This window comes from Sapajus apella, unplaced genomic scaffold (assembly GCF_009761245.1).
Source record: "Sapajus apella isolate SASKATOON/1434 unplaced genomic scaffold, GSC_monkey_1.0 scaffold25, whole genome shotgun sequence".
NCBI classification, from domain to species: Eukaryota; Metazoa; Chordata; class Mammalia; order Primates; family Cebidae; genus Sapajus; species Sapajus apella.
Genome location: NW_022436965.1, coordinates 8,943,912 through 8,963,708, shown reverse-complemented (window position 1 = coordinate 8,963,708; position 19,797 = coordinate 8,943,912). Strand labels below are relative to the sequence as shown.

The window sequence follows — 19,797 nt, the reverse complement described above, 5'->3', positions numbered from 1 at the left end:
GGAGTTAGGAAAGAGGGGAAGCTGGGTGGCATTAAAAACAGAAATGGAAATGTTTCATTCCTATCAACTTGGGGGATTTTAGCCTCTTCTCCTCCTCTCACAGGTAGCCTCCTGAATAGAGGTATTAGACACAGAGCTGTTACCAGTTCCCCCCAAGCATCCCCCACCCGAGGCTTCCTTTCTGCTCTCAGGAGCTCTCTGTGCACCCTCTGTGACACTTGCTTTCTTTCTGAAGCTGGTGGCTATGACAGGCCCTGAACTCTGCTCTCTCTCTCTTGCCCTGAGCTAGAGCTGTCCCTGAGGGATTTTCGTCTTGCAGAATAATTTGGCATTTACAGATAATTTACCAAACCATTTGTTTCCATATAGAGGAAGTCATGCTCGCTGAAGAAAATAAAAATGCTGGAACATCCGCCTTAGAAGGTAAGGAAATGCTCTGATGCCTTATTCTGCTTGCATCTGCCCCCTCTTAGGCGATGGCAATCTCTCTTGATCGAAAGGGGAGAAAGAAAAGAGGGTGCTCTGGGATTTGAAATGAGAGTCTTTCTGTCATAAAATCCCTCATGCTTTAAAATGAAGGGAATTGAGTCACAGATTTAAATGCCTTTTAAAGTGATGAAAATGAAACCCAAGAGTTGCTTTGTTCCAAGGCGTGTGATTGATACTGAGCAAGAAAAAGGCCATCCTACAACCAATGCTATCTAAAGGGACCTTCTCTTAAAACGTATGGGGATCACCTTGAGACTACTTCATTACCAGGAGGTGGCATTGTAGTTGAAGAGCCAGGACAGATGGACACGGAGTGCCTGTTTACCTCCTGCAGTTAGACAGGCTCTAGCATCGCTTCCAGAGTGCTTGTGTTTCAGGAGGTGCTGGTGAGCTCAGCATTTGTGGTCCTGTAGACATCCTTGATTTCTGTTACCCCAGCTTAGGTATTAAAGGCAGATGCCTGTGTCACAGGGACCTCACACAAGGCCTCTTGCCTACAGTCCTCAAATTTTATCTAGAATGGTCTAGGAGTATTTGTGGCCTCTCACTGGCCTTCCCTTTCCCTGGTGTAGTGCTTCGAAGGGCAACCATCAAAAGGAGCCGGACAGAGGCCATGACCCGAGACTCCAGTGATGAGCACTGTGTTGATATCTCCTCTGTGGGTGAGTGGGTCCAGTTGGATCTTTTACCTCTCTGAGTCTCCCATGAAAAGGAATATCCTGCCTTTGAGAAGCACCACAAGGAGGGAAAGAATCCAAAGAGTTTGGAATTTAGGAATGCAATTAAGGAAAAGGGCAGAAATCTAATCTAGATAGCAAAAAAAAAAAAAGACTTGGGGATGCTGTTCACATGAAACATGGGGTTCATGGAGTTTAGGGCTAAGAATTCAACCCAGTGTTTTCAGGTGTGGCAGATGTATTCCATTTGCAGAGGTATCCACTCTCTCCTGGGTGTGATGATGAGAATCTACTTTGGGACATTGTTCAAAGGATTCTGAGGAACTGTGGCTTCCAGGGACCCAGATGTGAGATCTTGAAGCCATGCGCTCAACCACAGCAGCTCCCACCTACTTCCATCATGTGAAATTCAGTCTGATTGGCAATTCTATAACGTGACGTGTTCCATCTCAGGTTCTCCTAGAGATTGTGGCCGACAGCAGGTTTTTCCTCCCCAGACAAAGCAGGTCTTCTTCCATCCTGAAAAGCAGAAGAGACTTACAAAACTCATTGCTCTTTTGTGCTGCCAGTGGTAGAAATATCACCAATGCAGCAGAAAGATTCCGGTGTTTGAAGCATATTTAAAAGGAAAGGTCAAGAGAGAAGCCCAATCTGTTGCAAACATAAACACGATCCTATTAAGAGTCAAGACACTGGTGTCCTGCCTGGGGACTCCTTACGTTCTCTAGGACTGAGAGTGCCCGGAGAGGAAAAGCAGGGTCACTGCCTGCAGAAACTACGGAGCCCACAAGACGGGGATTCCCCAGACCTGCAATGTGGCGGTGACCTTCCCTTGGGACTAGAGCAGCCCGACTTGCCCTTCGAATGCTCCCTGACCATGGAGGGTGACCACAGGATACTTTGCAGCCTCATTCTTCCTCCTTCCTTCTCCCCCTTAGGCACACCTCTGGCTCGAGCCAGTATCAAAAGTACAAAGGTAGATGGGGTCTCTTATTTCCGGCACAAGGAAAGGCTTCTTCGCATCTCCATTCGCCACATGGTTAAATCCCAGGTGTTTTACTGGATTGTCCTGAGCCTTGTGGCACTCAACACTGCCTGTGTGGCCATCGTTCATCACAACCAGCCCCAGTGGCTCACCCACCTCCTCTGTAAGTAAAGCCTCTCTCTAAAGCCTCCTCTGCTGGCCCCCATGTGGGGCAGCTTGATGTGTGTGTGAACACAAGAGAGCAAAGCACCCTGTTAGGAGGGGTTCTGCCTCTTTGCACTGTGAGGGAGGCCACATCGTCCTCAAGCGGGGCTGGAGTATCTTGTGACTGCTTCCAGCTTTCATTCTTTAGGTAAACAGATCATTGTTGATGAATCAACAAGATAGCATAAGTTAACACCTTTTGGTACCATGAAGCCTTCACTTTCTTTCTTAAGGAGGCTCAGTGATAGGGAGTTTTGATCATGGAAATCCTGGGCAGGAAGTTCTCAAGGCGATGGAGGTGTCAAATAGACCAAAGGAAGAGCTTCTACGTCAGCTCTAGATTAGACTGCCACTGAGTGAGAGTGAGGGTCAGGGGCCTGTCCCTGCTGGGTATGTGGGGAGGAATCCAGCTCTTTCATCAAAGACATAGTAAGTCCTCTCTTTCCCCTCTGAGGGCTCTCAGCCATATAAAGGCCAGTGACAGGCCTACCTATCGAAAGAGAGCAATGCTGATTTGTTGAGCATGCCTGGGACTCAGCCTGGGTCAGAGGGGACTCAGACATCATTAGGCTCTGCCCAGCCGCGGCCTGACACGGCCGCTGGGTATCCTGACCATGCGTTGCTGTGAGCTCTTCTGTAAGTAGGTGTGCTAGCTGAGGGGGGCATGAGCCCACCCCACACGTGGAACCAACGCTCTACTTTTAATACTTCCAGACTATGCAGAATTTCTGTTTCTGGGACTCTTCCTCTTGGAGATGTCCTTGAAGATGTATGGCATGGGGCCTCGCCTTTATTTCCACTCTTCATTCAACTGCTTTGATTTTGGGGTAAGTCCTCGAAAGCCTGCTTGTGCTTCCGCTTCGTGTTGATAGGCCCTGGTTTTAGATAAGCAGCTTGCTCCTTACTCAGCATGAGGCACTGAAATCAGAATATATAAAAGCAGAATAGATAAGATTAGCTAAAGGGAATTCAGAAGTCAGTGAATCCTTCCCATGCAAGGGTTGATTGGTTTGTTTTTCTAAGCTCTTTGATTTTTAATATTTTTAGTAAAATGTAACAATGCATTATAGAGGGTACACTTAAGTGTACAGCTCCATGAGAGTTTACAAAGCTACCCATAGCCAGAGTTTTGAACCACTTATTATCTTAGGGGAAGGACAAGGGACTTGATTCTGGTGGTTCCAGAGGAAAGAGAAGCTTATATATTTGTTCTTCTGTTTCCATTTAACATTGGGATAATTATCTAGATAGACCCTCACACACACACACACACACACACACACCCTTATATTAGCACGTCCCCACATAGATTATTTCAGCTAGCTGTTTTTCTATGTAGTATGGATATCTAAATGTATATATTATGCTAACACTTAAAGGTGATTTCACATACCTTTTTTTTTTTTTGGTCCCCTGCTGCTTACAGGAGTCCTATGAACTATATTACATTTCAGAAGTTAGTCTTCCCACTTAAACGAGAATAAACAGAAGCTATCGTGACCGAGTCCGTATACCCACTTAGCAGCAGAACCGGGTTGCGGAACTTTGGGCTCCTGAACCACTTCTCTTTCTGCCAATCCCACTACTTTTTCTGCCAAAGCTTCAGTTAGTTAGGTGCTAAAGATTTTGAGCACTTGCTAATCTACGTTCTAACTTGGAACATATGGTTCTGAGTAGGGGCAATTTCAGGCAGAACAGCTAGTGAGAGATCACTTTAACCTTAGTGTCTTTGCATCCATACCTTTCAGCATTGCTGTCGGGATTAATATTTGTTATTTTTCCTAGCACAAGATCTAGAACACAGTGGACATTCGATAAATATATAATTAAAACAAAAGGAAATTGAAATGTTCATCTGAAATTGCTGCATCTTGTAGCAATCAGATCCTATGTCACTGTGAACTGTCACATTGAAGGATGCAAGACCTCAAATGACTGAAAGATATTTATTATATCAAGGACCGACATGTTCTTGTTAGCACTAAATTTTTGGATGATGAGAGAATGCAGACCTGCAAAATTTCTGTGTTGAGATGCAACTTGTACTAATTCAAATTAGTTGCTGTGGTTTGAGTACCACTCCTTTGTCAGTTTGTTCAAGGGGTGGTAGTGTCAGAGCAGCAGAAGCAGCAACTGGCTGTTGTAGTTTTCACCAAGGACAGGAGTCAGAAGCCAATCTACAGTACACAGTATCAAAGTTAGGAAGGGGACTGGAGAGCAATGGGAGCGAGGTGGCAGCTGTCCACATAGGTAGTTCCACTGAAGGTTGGGCTGGTGGGAGAGGAGAGTTTTTATTTCCCCATCCCCCACTGAGAGCTGTTGATTGTGTGCTGGGTGCTAGAATGCCCCCTCTCCTCTTCCTCCACCCTTCTCCTGTCCTCTCCTCCTTCCTCCTCCTCTCACTGTGGCTGGCATTGCTTCTCTAGGTCACAGTGGGCAGTATATTTGAAGTGGTCTGGGCAATCTTCAGACCTGGTACATCTTTTGGAATCAGTGTCTTGCGAGCCCTCCGGCTTCTAAGAATATTTAAAATAACCAAGTAAGTGATCAGAATTTGGACTTTTCCCAATGACTTTGAGAGTAGACCCCATCTCCTCTTTCCCCCGTGGGGGGAAGTATCTCTTCCCTGCCCTACCCCTTCTCTATTCTTCAGCTCTTCCTTCTTCTCCAAAGATTAAACCAAAAATATCTATGATGTCACATTCCCAAGGGGAGCAATAGGTTGCCGCCCTCTCTACTTCCTACAAATATACAAATGCAGCTTATTTCATAAACTACAAGGCAAATGCTGAGCTGGGCTTGCGGGGGTGACTTGGTATGCAGTGTTCACAGCTGTCACATTGTCTGGGTTTTGTAGGTATTGGGCTTCCCTACGGAATTTGGTGGTCTCCTTGATGAGCTCAATGAAGTCTATCATCAGTTTACTTTTCCTCCTCTTCCTCTTCATCGTTGTCTTTGCTCTCCTGGGAATGCAGTTATTTGGAGGCAGGTAAGTGCTCGGAAGCTTTCCATCCAAAAGAGGCTCAAAACCCAGTCATAGCCTGTGTTGGGCTAGGGTCATTACCTCCGTCCATCGTGTTAACTACTATCTTGTCTGCCCTTGCCCATGGCGTGAATTGACCACTGAGTGAGTGTATATGTGGAGTAAACTTCTCCATTTTATTCCTTTCATGCTGTAAAGGGTTCTCATTCTGGGGACCCATGTCTTTGGTGCTGTCCCTGAAATGTGCAGCATGGGCAGCCCAACCCCTGTCTCACTACCCACATCCTTCAGAGTGCATAGTTCATCAATAGTAGAACTGTTACAGTCTCTGTAAGTTATGTGGAACTGGGAAAAAGTAGGGAAGAGGGGGGTTGTGGAAGAAAGGAGAAAAGAAAAAACGATGATCTTGGGAATGAAAAACTTGGTATGTGAGATTTTCATTCCCTTCTTTCTTCCATTTTATTTTTCAGGTTTAACTTTAATGATGGGACTCCTTCAGCAAACTTTGACACCTTCCCTGCAGCCATCATGACCGTGTTCCAGGTATGAGGCCAGCTATGGGTCAGAAGTGCTGTGTGGGGTCCCTTGGACTACACACTGCAAGACAAGGAAGAGTGTCGGGAGAATTCAGATTTCCTCACCAGGCTCCTCCCAGGGGATGAGGCACTCCTTCTAGTTCAGCAGTTATTACTACAGTAATCCCTAGAACTTCTGGGGATTTGTTCTTGCCACTAATATGAGAGCTCTGTTGGGACCACCTCGTTGTCCTTCTCCCACACCTGTGAGTTTGCAGGAGACACTGAGTCTGAGACATTCAGCCAAGAATCACATTTGTGGTTTTCTGAAATCCAGGGGCATCTTCTAACCCATTTAAGGAGGTATCCATTAAATGGTGTTTATTTAACAAGGTCTCTTTTCACCCTCACTTCCCTCAAAACTCAACTGTTTAAATCATGGGGAAAACTCAAAATCAATAGTGTCTTAGACCTAAAGAAAAATTCTATTTGGCCAGAATCTGAGATTAGACCACAACCCAAGTTTCCTGAACTGCAGCCCACAAGGCTCTTTCTAATCATGCCACTGTTCCAGACACTGTATCTGGGCAGCTCTGAGGACAGTTAGATAATGACCAGACCACCTGATCTGTATGATTTCCACAAGGACCTTGCAAAGCTGGAGGTAGGAGACACTCTGTAGTTGGAGGAACAGAACCTTTCCCTTTGATGCTCTCCTTCTGTTTTCAATGCCTAAAATTCTCTTCCGTATCAAAAGAAAGTTTAGGATTATTTATGGGAATTACTATTTTTTTTTTGAGATGGAGTTTCACTCTTGTTACCCAGGCTGGAGTGCAGTGGCGCGATCTTGGCAACCTCTGCATCCCGGGTTCAAGCAATTCTCCTGCCTCAGCCTCCTGAGTAGCTGGGACTACAGGCGTGCGCCACCATTCCCAGCTAATTTTAGTAGAGACAGGGTTTCACCATGTTGACCAAGATGGTCTCGATCTCTTGACCTCGTGATCCACCCGCCTTGGCCTCCCAAAGTGCTGGGATTATAGGTGTGAGCCATCATGCCCAGCCGGGAATTACTATTTTTTTTTTTATAACTCCCTGGCAGGACAGTCAAGCAAGGGGATAGATGCAAAAGACCTAGGCCCAGAATTTGCCCTTGGTATTGGCCCCATTTTCTCCACCAGCCCAGGTTTCTGATGCGCCTGTCATTTGCTTTGTGTAGATCCTGACGGGTGAGGACTGGAATGAGGTGATGTACAATGGAATCCGCTCCCAGGGCGGGGTCAGCTCAGGCATGTGGTCTGCCATCTACTTCATTGTGCTCACCTTGTTTGGCAACTGTATCCTTTTCAGGATGTACCTCCTCAAGCTGCCCGCCTTCCGGGACCAGCATTTGAGGAGTATTGGTGGTGGTGCTAGAGCGTGGGTTGATAGGGCAGGGGCGTGGACATTGTTTGGTGTACTAAAGTAAATCAGGATCCTGATCTGAAGGAATTTGTGTACTAGCTGGGTCAATAATGCAAACATAAGATAGAGTATTATCCAAATCTGTCGTGTACACGAATAATAACACAGGACGCTGTTGCCCTGAATGGTTGGAGGTACTATGAGCTGGGGAATATTAGAGAAGGCAGAGCTCACTGTAGGCTGAAATCACAGGCACACTGTAGCACTAATGATTTAATTACATGCTAATGTCAAACAGAGCCTGCCACATAGTGAGATCTCAAAAATTAGTGTTAGGATTAATGCTATTACTGTGAATTATAGCAAATATTTATTGTCTTTGTGCTACACGTGAGACATTAAACTAAGTGCTTTATAGCCAGTGTTTCATCTAATCCTTATAAGACAAAGAAAATATATCTCAGTTAAGTAAATTAACTACTGAATTGTAAAGGGAGACTAAAGATCAGTTCCATCTAACTCCAGTGCCTCATCCGATCACAAGATCTAGACCAGGAGATTTAGGTTTTAATTCCAGCAACTCTGTGTATCAGTTGTGTGGCTTTGGGAAAGTTACTTAATCACTCTGAGCTTCTATTTTTCACAACTGAAAAGAGAATAATAATATTTATCTCCTTTGTTAGTGGTGAATACCAAATGAGATAGTTTATTTGCATGTGATTCATAACTACGGACTTTTATACAACTGTTAGATGCTTTTGGGGAGTTGGGGTTTGCTGTGAATTTGGATTAGCAGAACAAAAAGGGAGAGCCATGGGAGGTAGGTGTACTTTTGCATTTTTCATAGTTTCATAGAAAAGACGTGCTCTTTTACGTTTTCTGCTCTGAAAACTTCTAGAGGTGGGATCAGACTAGAAGCACAATATGAGAAACCCATGAAAAGAATGCAAGGCAGTGAGTCACAGACGTGAAAGCTCTACGAGTCCCAATGGCGCCGTGATTTTCCAGATATTCTGAGGGTTGTCAGAGCTGGGCATCAATGCTAGAACAGTCCTATGTTCCACAACACCTAGGCGTTGAAGACAGTTGGAAATTGAGATTTCAGGGCCTAGAGTATGACATAGGAGTGGACTTCAGAGTGAGTCATGTCTGCTGTGTGACATTTTGTTAAATGAATTGTGGAACCCTTCAGGACCCTCACAAGAAGAATGCGAAGTTCCATCTCATTTTGGGGAGATGCTCAGTAGCAGGGGCTGTGGAATCTCACTTTGTTTTGTATTTCAGGACAGAATAGTGTGATGCTCATTGGTGTAGGTGAGATTCAATTCCAGCCTCCCAGAATGGGGAGATGAGCTCCTACACTGAGCTGTCTACACATTTCACTCAACGATTCTCTTAGTTGGTATTGCTATGGGTAAAGGCCACAGCTGTCTAAAGACCTTTTGAATGTGGCTGAACAAACTCAAAGTGCTTTTGCTTTCTCAGAGTGTTCCCTTACTCGTCAACAATCAACACAGAAGACTTCTGTGACCAAATGCATGGTTTTTTTTTTTAACCCACCAACAAGCAAGCAGTCCTGCAGCGGATACTAGTTGGTGTCCTCTAATCAATTTTGACGCTGTCTACCTGGAGATCGCATCAGATCCCACGGGTTGAGGGCTCCATCTCCAAGACTGCCCCTGCCTTCTGATGACAGTTGCATGCCTCAGGTGACTTTGCCTGTGCTTCTGACCCATAGGCTATAATTCAGCATTCCCACAAACCCCTTCCTGGGCTTGGTTAATTTGCTAGAGTGGCTCACAGAACTCAGGGAAACACATTTACAGGTTTATTATAAAGGATATTACAAAGGATACAGTTGAAGAGAGGGAGAAGAAAAGGCATGTGGGATGGGCATGGAGCTTTCATGCCCTCTTGGGAGTGCCAGTCTCCAGGAACCTCCACATGTTCAGCTATACAGAAGCTTTCTGAACCCTGTCCTTTTGGATTTTTATGGAGTCTTCATTACATAGGCATGATTAATTAATCCTTTGGCCATTGTTGATCCAACTTAACCTTCAGCCCCTCTCCTCTCCCTAGAGATTGGGGGGTTAGGGCTGATAGTCCCAACCCTCTAACCTTGCCTTGCTTTGCTGACCAGCCCCCATGCAGAAGCTACCTAGGGGCTACCAGATAACACTTTGGAGTTTCTAAGGATTTTAAGAGTTGTATGCCAGGAAACACAGTTAAAGACCAAATAATACTTTTTCACAGTATCTTAATTCTTCTCACCCCATCTGGCTCCCAGGTGGTTTAATTCAGGCATTTCTTTATCCTGGGTAAAAATGATATGCAGAAGGAGGGAAGACATATCCTTTCTCCTTTCAACAGAGTTGTACAACCTCTCCCTCTCTGTTCCCACAGCCCCTGCTTAGGTGACTCTTCAGGGTAGCTTCTGTTCCTGTTAGTGTCCCAGGCAGGAAAGATCATTAGGTGACCTCTCAGCCTTGCTGAAGACTTTTGCTTTTCTTATTTGCCCATCCTTAATTCATCACCCCAGACACGCTACTGAATGTGTTCTTGGCTATCGCTGTGGATAATCTGGCCAATGCCCAGGAGCTGACCAAGGTAAGCATTGTTCTCTAGGGATCTGATGTTTCTCTAATGCCATTGGGTACCCTCCAGCTTTTGGAACCCTCCAAAAGTCTACATTGTCTGACTCAGGCCTGCCAGGAAGGACCTTTCTGGAAACTTCTGGACGGTTGGATAACCATAGACCCCTAAAGGAAGCCTAGTTCGCTTTTATTGAGTTTGGTGAGCCTCAATCTAGCCTGGGGGCCTCAAGAAACACAAAATAACATCTTAATTTCTATGATCCCTCAAAGGAGTCCTTTCCAGGATTATCACGGAGAGTCAAGAACATTCTAGAGCCCTGGTTTTCAATTCCATCTCTGCTACTGCAATCTATGGCACTGTGACCCAGGTCACATGACTTAACCCTCTGGGTTTTGGTGGAAGAGAGATCACGGCCGTCACAGTTCCCAGGCTATGGCTGTTGGATTATTCCAGTAGCCATGGTCATTTTGGGAAAATGTCAATGAAGCCAGATACTAAATTTCTCACAGAACGGCTCCTTTCTTTTCTGATTAACTTCCCCAGTCTGGGGAGGCAACGTTAACCACAGTGGGATGGTCTACAGAGATGAGTAAAAACCCTTCTCTCCATAGAGAGAGCCGATGTGGTTTTGGGCAGAGGTGCATAGCATCCTGCTGTCATTTCCGAGCTTCTTCCAATGCATTCTGTGATGTTCTTTGTACATCCTTAAGGGTCTTCGTATCTGCATATATGGTAGGAAAAATACCAGCTTTAGTTGCTGAGAAACTGGGCCTGAATCCCATGCCTGCATTGGCTGTGTTGGCTTGGATTGGACTCCTGATCTCCATTAGCATCAGTTTCCTCATGTGTGAGACGGGAATGCTGTACCCACATTGTATACCTCACAGGTTTACTGTGAGGATCAAGTGAAATAATGCCTGTGAAAAACCATAGCATGCTCTGAAGATGGATGTACTATTATCAGCTCTAGTCATTTTACCTGAGCTGGTTTTCCCTGGGTTCATCACATAGAGGGGACACTTGTAGGAATGATGCTGATGGGATGAGCTCTCTACCTGAGCACCCACTTGGCTGTGCAGGTAAGACACAGCAATGGGGCACTCAGCACTTTACTCAGCAGGCTCCTTGCCTGGAAGGCCCCTGCTCTATCGCTTCCAGACATTGTAGGACATCTGAGAAGTGTCAGCTCCTGCCACTGACCTCCACAGTCATAACCAGCTATACTGAGGGCTAGGGGTTGGGGTAGACTTCTGATTCTCCTGGGTAGCCTATGGATGGCTCCGGGATGGAGACAAGGATTGCCAGCCACAGTGGAGCTGTGAGGCTGCTGTCTCCCAAGAGGCCTGGCCTCTGGCCGTCATAGGTCTCCCAGCCAACCTAACATCTCACTGCCTTGTTTATCCTCTTCCTGTGTCTTCCTCACTTCACTTGGTATTCAGAACTCCTCCTTAGGAGAGCCAAGGGAAGCTACTCTCCTTCCTGGGGATCCCAGGCAAAGCCGTCTCTGCTTTGTGTCTAGGATGAACAGGAGGAAGAAGAGGCCTTCAACCAGAAACATGCACTGCAGAAGGCCAAGGAGGTCAGCCCGATGTCTGCACCCAACATGCCTTCGATCGAGTGAGTCAGCTGCTCCCTTCACTGATCCCTGAGCTCCTGTGCTAACAGCCAGTTCATCAAGTCACAAAACTATTGGTTATAGGAGTGTACCTATTCCATGCCGGGAACTGTTCCTGAAAATACAGCAGTGAGCAAGACAGGATGTGTTCTGATGGAGCTGTTATCTCAGCCAGCGAGATAGATAATAAACACATCATTTCAGATAGTGACAGGTGCTATACGTAAATGAAGCAGGGTCCTATGGCAGAGAAGGGCAGGAGCTGGCTGGGAGCAGCTTATGTCAAGCCAGAAGAGATTCCCTCAGGAGGCGCTGTTTACAGCAGAGACCCAAATGTGTGGACGGCGGTCGTGTGACATTTTGAAGGCAGAGTGTTCCCCAGCAAGGTCCAGCATGGCTGATGTGTAATTAATGAGGAGAAACAGAGACAGGGCCAGGGAGGCGGCAGGGGACAACTCTGAGGTCCCTAAAGTCCAAGTGGAGGAGTTTAGCTTTTATTCCAGCTGAAATCACAGGAGGACTTCAAGTGGAAGGATGAATAGGATATGACTGACACTTTTAAAAAGGTCACTTTGTTCTATGGAGGATAATGGACTGTAGGGGCCAGAGTGGAGGCAGGGAAAGAGTCGGCTCTCAGAGTAAAGTAGGTGAGAGGGGATGGGTTTAGACTAGGGTGGGGGAAATGGAGGAGATGACGAGTAATCCCATTCACTCTGTAGTTGGGAGAGCCAATAGGATAAGCTCATGGATTAAATGTGGCGGGGGTGAGGATGAATAAAAGGGAAGAAACAAAAATTGATCGCAGGTTTGAAGGTGTTGAGGACTAAGCAATGGGTTGGAGGGTGGTGGTAGTTACCGGATCCCTGGAAACTAGCGGAAATCTAAAGTTCATTTTGAGATACTTCTAAGGCATCCAAGCGTTGAGTAGGCTGTTGTGTACCTGGATCTGGAGCAAAGAAAAGTCAGAATTAAAACAATGATTTGGGGGAGGTTATTTGCCTTTAGATGGTATTTAAGCCATCAGTATGGGTCGGATGACCCAGAGACCCAAGTGCTGAGGACAGTGGCTGACAGTGCTCCTCCTGGTTAAGAGGAAAAACAAGCCCAGGAGACCAGGGGAGTGCGAACAGGAGGCAGGAGAAAGAACAGGACGCACAGTGTGCTGGAAGCCCGTGAAGGAAAACTCCGCAGGAAGGAGGAGTGGGTGCCAGTGCTGCATATTGTAGAAAGATCACATACGATGAGGAACAGAAAAGGGACCATTCCATATGGGAAAACGAAAGCTGTTAGTGACCTTACAGGAGCCGCTTCAGTGGCCAGGTTGGAACAGAACCCAGTTGAAGTGGACTAGGGAGAGAACAGGAGGTGCTGAAGGAGAGCAGTGAGCCCATTCCTTCAGGGATCCAGCCTGGACCTGTGCTGGAGCTACAGGCAGGTGGCGTGGGCCCTGTGTGGCCTAGTCTCTGCGTGGTGACGGGGAGGTGTTGGAGGAGAGACTGGGAAGTGACTGTGGAACCACATTGCTCCTGTTGTGGCATCTGGACCTGCATGAGGACTGTGTGCGTGGTCAGTGCTGCTGGGGCATCTGTGGGAGGGTCTGAGACCCCCAGGAGGTGGGAATCTATCCTGGCAATGACCCTGTCATTGTTAGTTGAACCTAGTAAGGGAGGAGCCATTGGTTGTCTAGAGCTTGGGTGAAGAGCTCCCAGGCAGCCTCTTCCTTGCCTTGTGCGGCATGCCAGGGTCGTGGCAGGGGGACCTCCCTCCCTGCACAGCCATCATCTTGCCTTTGCCTTTTGAAACTCGAGGCCCAGCCCCTAGATCCCTCTTCTGTGAGAGAGAAAAACTCCCTTCCAAATTGTTAAAAATTGATAGGGAAATGCCAAAGATTGATAGGGAATATTCCTCTCTGGAATATCCTCTGGGCCTTGAGTAATTTCTACTCCACCTTCCTTGAACTCATGAGTTTGGGTTAAAAACACATACACACAGGTATCCAAAAATGTGGATGGGTAGGACTGGCTGTCACTTAGGAGTGGGTGGTTCTATTTGCTGAACTGAAGAAGCCTGGGGGAGAAGTGGGTTTAGAGAGAGAGAGATGTGAGTTGGGACGATGCTTGGCCCAGAGTAGAAACTCACTATTTCTGGAATGAAAGAATGAATGAAATGTGGGTAGGCACAGGGCCATGGGAATGGAGCAGAATGTGCACCAGGGCACTGCAAGGTGGAAGGAGGTGATGCAAACATCCAAGACCAGCAGAGACCCGGGCTTTGGTGCTGTACATGTGCTGCTGGTGTGGAGCCACCTCCGGGTGTGTGTGCCCTGCTTAGCCATGTGCACTCTGCTCAGGTATGTGTACCCTGCGGAGATGTGTGTGCCCTGCAAAGATGTGTGTACCTGTGTGTACTTTGCCCAGGTGTATGTGCCCTGCACAGGTGTGTCTACATTGCTCAGATGTATGTCCCACATAGGTGTGTATCCTATGCTCAGGTATGTGGGCCCTGCACAGGTGTGTGTGCTCTGCACACATGTGTACACTGCTCAGGTGTGTGTGCATTTTGCTCATGTGTGTGTGTCCTGCTCAACTGTGTATGCCCTGAACAGATGTGTGTACACTGCTAAGATGTATGTGCCCTGCTCAAGTGTGTATATACTGCTCGGGTGTGTGCCCTGCTCAAGTGTGTGTATACTGCTCGGGTGTATGCCCTGCTCAAGTGTGTGTATATTGCTCAGGTGTGTGTGCCCTGCTCATGTGTGTGTATACTGCTCAGGTGTGTGCCCTGCTCCTGTGTGTGTATACTGCTCAGGTGTATGCCCTGCTCAAGTGTGTGTATACTGCTCAGGTGTGTGTGCCCTGCTCGTGTGTGTACACTGCTGAGGTGTGTGTGCATTTTGCTCAGGTGTGTGTGCCCTGCTCAGCTGTGTGTGCCCTGCACAGATGTGTGTACATTGCTCAGGTGCGTGTGCATTTGCTCGGGTGTGTGTACACCACTTGTGTGTGTGTATGTGCCCTGCTCAGGTGTGTGTGCCCTGCACCGGTGAGTGTACACTGCTCAGGTGTGTGTGCATTTTCTCGGGTGTGTGTGCCCTGCTCAGCTGTGTGTGCCCTGCACAGATGTGTGTACATTGCTCAGGTGTGTGTGCCATGTACTGGTGTGTATACACTGCTCAGGTATGTGTGCCCTGCCCTGGTGTGCATACACTGCTGAGGTGTGTGTGCCCTGCACTGGTGTGTATGCACTGCTCAGGTATGTGTGCCCTGCACTGGTGTGCATACACTGCTCAGGTGTGTGTGCCCTGCACTGGTGTGCATACACTGCTAAGTTGTGTATGCTTTGCTCAGGTGTTCATGCCCTGCTTGGGTGTTGCAAAACTGCTGATTTCTGGACTACACTTTAAGTACAAACATGACTGTCCATGGAGAAACACAGAAGGAGCACTGTTAAAAACCAAAGTGCCTGAGTGCTAGTTATATTTTTGTCACTAATATACTCTGTGACCTCAGAGAGACAACCACTCCGATCCCAGAACCTCTATTTCCCCATCTTTGAAATGAGGAGAATGCCACCTGCCCTTCCTATCCACAAGGCTATTGTGGGGTGTACACAAGGTCTCATTCGTATGAGTTGGAGACATGTGGATGCTTCTCTGTATGATTTCAGGTATGAATGTAAGTTTGAATCTGTGCATGTGTGAGTAGAGAGGTGAATGCCCATGTTTGTGTGTGTGAGAGAAAGAATCCACGTATGTACACTCTTACACACATGCTTCTGGATAGCTGGTATTTGAATATTTGAGAATTTGCAAATAGATGGTGTGATGTGCTTTTGCTAGCAGGTGTGCATGCTGCCTGTCTAGAGCTTATGCTTCTACTTCTGTATCTACCCATGCTTCTCGGCACTCCCGCCCCCACCTGTGCCTTGTTGCATTGTCGGCCGCTGATGCTGAGGGATGTATTCAGTTGAGGAGCTCACAGGCTTCTCCACAACGATGTCTGCATCAGTGGGTGCTCCTGGGCAGCCACACACATGTGCACTGTGCATCTTCCAGACACCCAGAGTGGGCCTCAGACTAGCTGCCTCTGCTCCCTCAGCCCCACCCTGTGTGGGGCTCCTCTGCAGACGTGTGAGAGGTGACAGTTGAGTGGGATTAATTTGCCGAGCATGTTTTTTGTGGTTGGGCATCTGCTTTATCAGGAAAGAGCAGCATTTGCCAACCTCCCAGGTCCAAGTAGGGCCCATTGGGCTGGACTGAATTCATCAGGCCGGTAACCGGGGCAGGCTCACTGCAAGGATAGCCCAGATATGCTGTCCTCTACCTGAGCATTGACCCCGTGCTGACAGCTTATTTTCCACGTGTCCTGTCTGCTTTTGCAGGCACAGCCCATACATTGCCATGCGAACGTTGTGTTTGAAAAAACACAATATGCACATGGAAGAGAGTTTTCTCTGTACAAGGCTGAGAAGGTCAATACTGTGCTCTGCCCAGCGGAACATAGAACAGGGCCTATGTCCAGGGCCTCTGCATTGCTAAAATGCAGAGGTCACTGCTCACATCTTGGAGTACATGGATGGTGACCTACGGAAAGATGGCGCTGCCTCTGACCATGGACCACTTTGTAGCCTTGACATCGTGCATGGCAGAGCATTTGCTCCCCTGCATGTTAGTTAAGCTGGGTCAGGGTCTGCTATGGGAGCGATGAGCTCTGGGGAGCCACACCCGATGAATGTGCTATGCTAGCCCTAGAAATGACTGCGGGGAGGGGAAGAAAACGACTCAGCGCGTCTACAGGATTTCCACAATAGGAATCTGAAGGATGTGTAGGTGGAAGTGTGCGTGCCTGTTGGGCATGATGTTTGAGCATCTGGAGCTGTGTACCCTATGAAATGGCATAGCCTTTGTGCCTGTGCATGTGTGCTTCAAAGACTAGATCCATGTATTTGCACATAGCAAGGAATTGAAAGTCACTCCATTGGAGAGTCAAACATTGGGGGTCTACAAAGGGCAAACAGGCACACGGAGAGCTGATGGCCACACAGAGGACTCTGCGCCCCGCTCCGGAAATCCGCTGGTGGCTGTGGGGCTTGAGGTTCCTAGAGGTGGGGGTGAACTGAACCTGTTCGTTTTTCTTCCCCAGAAGAGACAGAAGGAGAAGACACCACATGTCGATGTGGGAGCCACGCAGCAGCCACCTGTATGTGTGTACCAGTTTGCGTGTTTGTGAGTGGTTATGTGTGGGCGTGGGACAATGTGTCATTGTCCTTGCCGTAGACAAAGTGGCACCGGGTGTGCATGTCAGTGTGTGCCTTGGTGTGTGTGTGTGTTCCGTGCACATGATCTGTGGATATGCCCTCTGCACCCCTCAACACGTGCTTACATCAGTGTGTGTCTACAGTATGTGACCTGTGCGTTTTTCCCTCTTCTGTCTGGCTTGTGAGTGGGTATACCTCTCACGTAGGCAGTTGTGTATAGCTACATGTGGGCCTCCGTGAGGGTGCGTGTAGGTACATGTGTGTGTCCCCTTCACAGTGTGTAGGTGTGCACCCACAGGCACAGATGGGGGGAGGAGGTGACTGTCCCCTCTGCCCAGCGAGCCCTCTCCTGTGTGCTCTTCTGCACGTGTCATGTTTGTGTGTTCCTGCTGCCCCATGAATACTCCTCTAGGCCCCCGAGCTGAAATGTTCGATTGTGGTTTTGAGTATGAGCTGCTGGCAGTCTCTGCACCTAGTCTTCTGTGGCTTTTATTAGCTATTGTAGAAGAGACTCCCAGCACTCTTGTTTTTAAGGGTGATATCAAGACTGTAAGAAGTCTGCTTGGCACTCTTCTCACCCTTCCGTGGTATCCGACCATTTCAGCCCCATTATCCCAGGCTGTTACCTGAGAGGGAAGGGAGAGGAGAGGGAGAGAGGGGGTAAGAACTTTGACCTTGAATCAAGAGCCATAAGCAGATGCCCCGAAAGCAAGGAGAGCAGGGGAGTGAAGATGTGGTCAGCCAGTAGACTGCCGCCCGGCCCCCGCAGGCCCTGGGGACTTGGAACTCCTCCCAGGGCTGATGCCTAGCCACCCCTTAGCTACTGCAAAGCAGCGATTGGAGTGGAAAGTGCCCAGGCTGGGAGGCAGCCGTCCGATGAGCTCCTCAGGTGTGGCCCGCCCAGTCCTCCCATCTTTCTGTGCTTCCTGTCTGCAGGTCCTGGGCGCTCCCATTTGCACCCACCGTGTGTCCTGCCCTCTCACATCGCCCCTGCGGCCACCCTCCCTCCCTCCCTGCAACTTTCGGGCTCTGACTGAGGCCTTGTCCTTTCCCCTTGGCAGGAGGGAGCGGAGGCGCCGGCACCACATGTCGGTGTGGGAGCAGCGCACCAGCCAGCTGAGGAAGCACATGCAGATGTCCAGCCAGGAGGCCCTCAACAGGGAGGAGGTGTCATCCATGAACCCGCTCAACCCGCTTAGCTCCCTCAACCCACTCAATGCTCACCCCAGCCTTTATCGGAGACCCAGGGCCATCGAGGGCCTGGCCCTGGGCCTAGCACTGGAGAAGTTCGATGAGGAGCGCATCAGCCGTGGCGGGTCCCTCAAGGGGGAGGGTGGGGACCGATCCGGTGCCCTGGACAACCAGAGGACCCCCTTGTCCCTGGGCCAGCGGGAGCTGCCGTGGCTGGCCAGGTCCTGTCATGGGAACTGTGACCCGACTCAGCAGGAGGCTGGGGGAGGAGAGGCTGTGGTGACCTTTGAGGACCGGGCCAGGCACAGGCAGAGCCAGCGGCGTAGCCGGCATCGCCGCGTCAGGACGGAAGGCAAGGAGTCCTCCTCGGCCTCCCGGAGCAGGTCTGCCAGCCAGGAACGCAGTCTGGATGAAGCCATGCCCGCTGAAGGGGAGAAGGACCATGAGCTCAGGGGCAACCATGGTGCCAAGGAGCCGACGATACAAGAAGAGAGAGGCCAGGATTTGAGGAGGTGAGTGAGCGCACGGAACACAGGCGGCTGCCAGGCGTTCTCAGTGTAAGCCTTTCTGAGCTCCAGTTTCCCTTTTATGAAATGGAAAGGATGCTGCACGCTTTGTGAGGTCTGTATAAACATACAGACAGTGGGCTCTGTCCGCCTGAGAATGAGGGCCTGTGGAAGTGGGTTGTGGATGGAAGGACAGGAATAGGCAGTGGGCTGTGGGTCTTGGTGCTTTGCCTGGCTGGGTGGGGTGGAAGGCAGTGGTGATCTTGTGCTCTCCAGCCTGCCCGAGCTTCCCCGCCTTCCTCTCGTGCCAGCCATACCTGCCATTTGGAGACAGTGTCTGAGCACCAGCTCTCCCCTTCTGTCTCTTCACAGGACTAACAGCCTAATGTTGTCCAGGGGCTCCAGGCTGGCAGGAGCCCTTGATGAGGCAAACACCCCCCTAGTCCCGCCCCATCCTGAGCTGGAAGTGGGGAACGACGCGGTGCTGACGGAGCAGGAGGCTGAAGGCAGCAGTGAGCAGGCCCTGCTGGGGGATGTGCAGCTAGACATGGGCCGGGTCATCAGCCACAGCGAGCCCGACCTCTCCTGCATCACGGCCAACACGGACAAGGCCACCACCGAGAGCACCAGTGTCACCGTCGCCATCCCCGACGTGGGCCCCTTGGTGGACTCAACCGTGGTGCACAGTGAGAGCGCAGTCCCTGTCCCCCTCCACCCCACCCCCTTTCCTGTCTGGGGGTGGGGACAGTGGGCTCTGGGGCCATTCCAATAAAGCCACATGGAAAACAGTACCAGGAGGAGTAAAGCATCCTTCAAGATGTAAAAATGAGTAGCAGAACAGGAATAAGCTAGAGTTCTCTCCATCTTAAACGGTGCCCATAAAATTCCCTGAAGCTTTTGGTCCCTGTGCCCATTCTCGAGTCTTCAGAGTGATCACATGTGATGCCCAGGTGGAGATTCAGCTGTTTGATTCGGTGTGTTCTCTGTGGTGTGCCAGGTGCTCTGCTGCCCCAGCAGGTGAGGGAGCCTCTGATGGAGTGGACCATGGCTCTGCTCACCGAGCAACCCCAGAAACACCTCTGTGTCTCCTGAGGCCTCAGTTTGTCATCTACAAAGCAAGAGCGTTGAACTAAATGACCTCTGAGGCCTTTCTCTGTACTAATATTTTATTTGATTCTATTACTCTTATCAACTCTTTTTTTCCCAGGAGCTTTTAGTCACAAGTTCTTCCCATCACAGTTCCCTTAGGCAACAAATGTTAATCAATGATGTCTTAAAGGGAAACAGCAAAAAAAAAAAAAACCAAAAACACTTAACCTCCTTCCCCACCCCTGCTCTGACCCTACACCCCATTCCAGCATTCATCTCACACCCCATCCCTGC

At 48.9% G+C, this 19,797-nt stretch overlaps 1 protein-coding gene across 8 annotated transcripts in view; it reads left to right on the top strand.

Annotated features, from left to right (window-relative positions):
* The window catches only part of CACNA1E (calcium voltage-gated channel subunit alpha1 E), a 502,806-nt gene that overhangs the window by 411,429 nt on the left and 71,580 nt on the right, over window positions 1-19,797 (top strand). For 5 of the 8 annotated variants that reach the window (XM_032291227.1, XM_032291223.1, XM_032291222.1 and 2 more), the window contains 13 exons: window positions 370-423; window positions 1,062-1,151; window positions 2,105-2,314; window positions 3,070-3,182; window positions 4,782-4,894; window positions 5,213-5,344; window positions 5,809-5,881; window positions 7,070-7,187; window positions 9,794-9,861; window positions 11,369-11,466; window positions 16,603-16,659; window positions 17,779-18,420; window positions 18,787-19,100. In XM_032291227.1, coding sequence (XP_032147118.1) covers window positions 370-423; window positions 1,062-1,151; window positions 2,105-2,314; window positions 3,070-3,182; window positions 4,782-4,894; window positions 5,213-5,344; window positions 5,809-5,881; window positions 7,070-7,187; window positions 9,794-9,861; window positions 11,369-11,466; window positions 16,603-16,659; window positions 17,779-18,420; window positions 18,787-19,100 — 2,082 coding nt within the window. The remainder of the gene's footprint in view (window positions 1-369; window positions 424-1,061; window positions 1,152-2,104; window positions 2,315-3,069; window positions 3,183-4,781; window positions 4,895-5,212; window positions 5,345-5,808; window positions 5,882-7,069; window positions 7,188-9,793; window positions 9,862-11,368; window positions 11,467-16,602; window positions 16,660-17,778; window positions 18,421-18,786; window positions 19,101-19,797) is intronic. The other 3 variants (XM_032291224.1, XM_032291228.1, XM_032291225.1) reach the window with 2 other exon arrangements.